The sequence below is a fragment of the Arvicola amphibius genome, chromosome 7, assembly GCF_903992535.2.
Source record: "Arvicola amphibius chromosome 7, mArvAmp1.2, whole genome shotgun sequence".
Taxonomy (NCBI): domain Eukaryota; kingdom Metazoa; phylum Chordata; class Mammalia; order Rodentia; family Cricetidae; genus Arvicola; species Arvicola amphibius.
In genome coordinates this window covers 66,656,709-66,662,560 of record NC_052053.1, presented here as the reverse complement: position 1 = coordinate 66,662,560, position 5,852 = coordinate 66,656,709, and the positions used below count along the sequence as shown (strand labels likewise).

The window sequence follows — 5,852 nt, the reverse complement described above, 5'->3', positions numbered from 1 at the left end:
ACTTTGAGATACTGTCTTACACCTGTCAGAATGGCTAAGATCAAAAACACCAATGATAGCTTATGCTGGAGAGGATGTGGAGTAAGGTGAACACTCATCCATTGCTCATAGGAATGCAAACTTCTAAACCACTTTAGAAAGCAGTATGGTGGTTTCTTAGAAAATTGGGAATCAACCTACATCAGGATCCAGCAAAACCACTCTTGGGAATATAGCCAAATGATAATCATACTACAAAGGCATTTGTTCAACTATATTCATAGCAGCATTATTTGTAATAGCCAGAACCTGGAAACAAACTAGATGCCCCTCAATGGAAGAATGGATAAAGAAAATGTGGCACATTTACACATTAGAGTACTACTCAGTGGTCAAAAACAATGACATCTTGAATTTTGGATGGTAACCCGGACTCAAAAATATGAATACTGGATATACTCAATCATAAGTGGATCTAAATGATATTGAGACTATAGTTCATAATCCTACAAAAGCTAAATAATAAGGTGAACCACAAACAAACAAAAAACATATGTCCACCTGGAAGTTAGAAACAGACAAGAATGCCTGACAGAATTGGGAGCATGGGGGTGAGTGGAGAAGGGAACATGGAAGGGGTAGAGTAGAGAAAGGGAGGGGTGAGGATAAGTTGAGGTAATGGGCTAGTTGATTAGGAGTAAGAACAGAGTTGAGAGCTAGGAAAAAGATATCTTCACTGAGGGAGCCATTTTAGTGTTACCAAGAAACCTGACTCTAGAGAAATGTCCAGGAATCTACAAGGATGACACCATCTAAGACCCTAAGCAATAGAGGAGAAAAAACCCAATCTTGACTTTCCCTGTAATCAGACTAATAAATATATTAAATATCACCATAGAACCTTCATCCAGTAACTGATAGAAACAAAGGCAGAGACCTGCAATGTATCACTGGACTGAGCTCCAAAGTCTAGTTGAAGAGAGGGAGTTATGAGACTATGAGCAAAGAGCTTAAGGCCATAACGGGTACACCCACTGAAACAGTCTCCCTGAGCTAATGGGAGTTCACCAATTCCAGGTGGACTGGGGAGGAACAAGAATAAGACCAATCTAGTTTTTCTGAATGTGGTTGGCAGTTGTATGGCTGGGACAGACTGAGGGACCACTGGCAGTGCTCCAGGATTTATCCCTACTGTGTATACTAGTTTTTGGGGAACCTATTCCTTTTGGATGATATCTTGCTGAACCTATATATTAATAAGTATGGCCTAGGACCTTAAAGCAATGTGCCTTGTCCTTTCTGAGGATTGGATAGGGTGCTGTAGGAGGGCATGTGAAGAGAAGGGGAGGAGGGTAAGGAGTGGTAACTTGCGTCGGTATGTATAATGAAAAAAGATAGTTTGTTTTCTTTTTCAAAAAATTAAATAAAAAGGAAAAATACATAATTGACCATACATTTTATCTTATAAAATCATTCTATAATGTATATATTTGTCTTATAGTGTAAAATGCTTTTATTAATGTGTACAATATATAGCAACAAAAAGATGCCTCAGTGTTAAGTTTCCTGCCTCCATGTATGATTGTCTTAGTTAAGTTCTTAGTACTTAACTATCAAGCTGGGTGTGATGGTTTATCCTGCATTCCCAGCACTGGGAAGGTGGTGGCAGGAAATACTCTGTGACTTGACATCCCACCATTCTATCTGAAACTCTGAGCTCCAGGTTCAGTGTGAGACCCTCTCTCAACAAATAATGTAGATGTCAACTGAGGAATACACTCATGATTTACTTTTCACCTCCAAAACCATGGGCAAAGATACACTGTAACAATTAGTGTTTCCATTCATTTAAACATTTCAGTTTTACTTTGAAGCTATTTAGAAGCAAGTCATGAAAGCCCCGGACCTACACTGAGCTGATTGTTATGGGAAAGAAAAAGAGAACTTGTGACTCACTGTATACCTGTTCCCTCTCCAACGCTTTCATCTGCCCTTCCTTCTCTAGGGATTGTCATTACTTCTTCTATCACAAGATTGCCTATTTTAAGTCTATTATCGTGAGAGATGATATATTTCTGTATACAGTTCTGATATTTTCTTTTAAATTGGTCTTGGTTCTTTAATTTGAAACCTTGCATATGGAAAGCAAACACTAGATCCCAGAGCTATAAATCTAGCCATCTTATCTTTTAAAACATGACATTTTACTACAGAAAATAACATTTTTATTACAGTATTTGGTTGTTCATTTCTAAAACAAACACCAGCCTCCCCAAATTCTTCTTGATGTCAGCACTTAAGACTGTATGTTGGATAGGAAAAAAATGTAGGATCAATATTCTGTGCATCAATCTCAAAAATGTAGGATATGGAGGACAAATAAAATCAAAGGTATAAGGAGAGAGAGACACAGAGAGAGAGACAGAGAGACAGCAGCTTTGCCTTCTATCGACAATCTAGACCACATGATATGATGACATCATTATCTACTGTAAAGACCCATAACACTTGCTGGAATTTCATTATTCATCTTGGACACCACACACCTGAATTAAATGTAAAAATAAGAGTGGACTGTGCACATAAGTAACATGGTATCGTCCACACACTGAAATTAGTAAGGCAGGGGCTGCTGAGATGAGTTCTCAACCACTAGTGTTCTGAATGTAACTTTGACCCTTAGGCTTAAAGTGGAGATGGGCTGTGTTTAGAGCCTTTATAATGGGAAATGAGGCCCTGACCCTAAAGTAATCCCCCAAGTGACAGTTTCCCAGGACACATAAGTTTAACTCTAGTCAGAGGATGCTGTGGTAAACTCTGTAATGTAAACTATTAAAATAGTATGAGAAAATATGCCTCTAGAAGGCAAACAAGCTAACTTCAAGACATTAACACAGAAAAATAGACAAATAGCAGCAGAGAGAAAGATACACAAACACAAACATACTTGGAGAAACATATATATATATATATATACATATATATATATGTATATATATGCTAACATCTTAAGTTATTTAAAAACATTCCTTTTCAGCCTATGTCACTCATTTTACTTAAAAAATCTAGCTCATTAACAATATACCTTGATAATATTAATGTATCTTAGTACCCTTTCTCATCCGCATCTTACACCAGATGACCCTGTGTTCCCTGAGCTCTGTACTGGCCTGTGCAATCAAACCTCAGATGAGTGATAGAAAAGAGTTGTTTCTGAGAAGAAAAATGAGTCTGTTCTTTTTATGAGAAAAAAGAAGTGTCATAACCGGGGGCTGGAGAAATAGCTCAGTGGTTAAGAGCACTGTCTGCTCTTCCAGAGGATCCGGGTTCAATTCCTAGCATCCACATGTAGCTCACAACTGTCTGAAAATCCAGTTTCAGGGGATCTGACACCTTCACACCAATGTACATAAAATAAACATAAACAAACCATAAAAAATAAAGCAGTCTTTTTAAAAAAGTGTCATAACCTTTTACAGGACGTATGGATGATTCAAATGCAATATTTGTTTATCAAAATGAGGAATACACACTTGAAATGGTACTTTTTAAATCAAAGTTTCATATATACTACACCAGAACTCTCCCATTAAGCTAACTTCCAGCCAGGAATGAGAAACTTTTAAATAAATGCTTTATTTATAATTATGTGTATATGTTTCTGTGTAGTCGGTGTAGTGATCATGGAGAAAAACAAGAGGTTCCAGGGTCCTCTGGGCTCACATGTGATTATAAGCTGCCGTGTGTCTAGGATTTACATTATTTAAGCGTTTTTAGCTTCTCCTCGATCTTATGGTGATCACCACAGAATCACTCCCACCTTGTGTGATGATTTGCATTTTGTTGATTTCAGAGCATATCCTAAATTTAGAATACAACTTTAATGGAGCTGTGAAAATAGCTCTGTGCTTCAGGTTCTTGCCATAGAAGAACCATTGACTGGGATCTAAACTATGAATTCAGGTCTCCAAGACTGCAAAGAGAGCTGTGTGTCAGCCAAAGAGTTATCTTATCTGTGGGATGTGGAGATGGGATAATCAATGGGGCTCAGTGGTTCACCAATCTAGCCATTTGTGAGATCCAGGCAAGGAGATAGAAGTTGTTTTTATAAATATTTTGTAGATGGAGGGCCCTTGATAGTCTGTGCTTTTTATTTGGGGACTCCTCAATAAAGAGGGACCAGGAGGAGAAATACAAGATACTGGTTGGACAATAAATGGGAATTTGGAATTCTTTATAAGAAAGGGTTCTTAGGAGAAGTATGTAACTCTGGGAACCTTTGTTATTAGTAAAAGCATCAACAAATCACAAACTGAAATTCAGTTTTCATAGAACTCAGATGCTATGGAAAGGGCTGGTAACAGTTGAATACAATAATGAAGCTTATACCAGTTGGGATGTGCATACTAGTGGCTGAGAATTTTGTACATTGAGAGCATGCGAATATGCCTACAGAGGAATTATTTTTGAAAATTAGGGTGCATACTAATTTTTAACAAGATCCAAATGTTTAATATTAGAGTCTTTCACAAATGATAACCAAGTATAATCTTTTAAGTTTTCTTGGTTTAGAATATTGAAATATTGCATATTTCATTTTCAAATCTACCCTTAGAAAGTGTATTTTACAGAGAAGCTGTAGTTTCTCCATCACATGTTCAAAAACAAAGAGAATAAATTACAAAATATTCAAAATTCTCAAGCTTTACATTGAAATTTACATCAACAAGTATCACAATTTCAGACTCCTTTTGATATATTATTTCACGTGCACACACATACAGAAAGAGAGAGAGAGAGAGAGATTGAGAGAGAGAGAGAGAGAGAGAGAGAGAGAGAGAGAGAGAGAGAGAGAGAGAGAGAGAGAGAGAGAGAGAGAGAGAACACCCCAGAATATATTAAATTAGTTGCCATTCTTTCTGGTAATCAGAAGCAATTGGATAACTTAGAGTGTATGGAGGAAAAATTTGATCTCATGTTTGCACACAAAGAAGATTGAATCTAATAAGAAAAAGGAGAGGATATGCTTGGCTGGAAAAGCAAACCACAGGTTCTGATATTAAAATCCAAGGTCAAAAAGCCTTAACCTCTGAGATGAATATACTTAGTGCCTTCTGCTGGTCCCAGATGTCTCTACAAAGAGGTATTTTTTGTGTAGGCTCAAACTGAAGTTTCCTCACTGTGTCGCTGGCACAGTAATATATGGCTGTGTCTTCAGTGTGCAGACTGCTCAATTTTAAGAAGACTTCACTCTTGGAGGTGTCCCTGCTGATGGTGATTCGAGATTGGAGAGTTGAACTGTATTTTGTGCCTCTACCAGTCCATATTACTCCCATCCACTCCAGATTCTTTCCTGGAGGATGGCGAATCCAGTGCATATCATAGTTATTTAATGAGAATCCAGAGACAGTGCAGGTGAGAGACAGGGTCTTTGAGGGCTGCACCAGGCCAGGTCCTGTCTCCTTCAGCTGCACCTGGGAAAAGACACCTGGAGACAAGCAATATCATGATCAGTCATACATCATATAGATGATCTCCTGAAACCCTGAAACACTTACAACTTGGAAATGTCACCAGGCAGAGGAGCAGCACCAGGACAGCCATGCTTTGCTGGAAGCTCTAGTGAGAAGGAGATGGGGCCTCTCAGCTAGGGCTGGACTTTTATAGTGAGCCTGAGGGCTGCTTTGCATTGGCACACGGTCCTGATAAAAGAAACCACAGGACTTGGTTTCCACTTCACTCAGGTGAATGAGATTTGTCTTATGTTTCTTAGAGGATTTGAATATGGGAACTCAGGAACATTTTCTTGTTACTGTTTGTATTTCCAAACACTGACAAATGGGAATTAGTATGAATCATACTGTGTAGACTTG

At 38.1% G+C, this 5,852-nt stretch overlaps 1 gene segment (V, D, J or C); it reads right to left on the bottom strand.

Annotated features, from left to right (window-relative positions):
• Positions 1 to 5,051: 5,051 nt before the first annotated feature.
• Positions 5,052 to 5,583, bottom strand: LOC119819853. The segment is given in 2 exon segments: positions 5,052 to 5,467; positions 5,538 to 5,583. Coding segments are annotated over 2 exon segments (462 nt in total).
• Between the last annotated feature and the right edge of the window lie 269 nt (positions 5,584 to 5,852).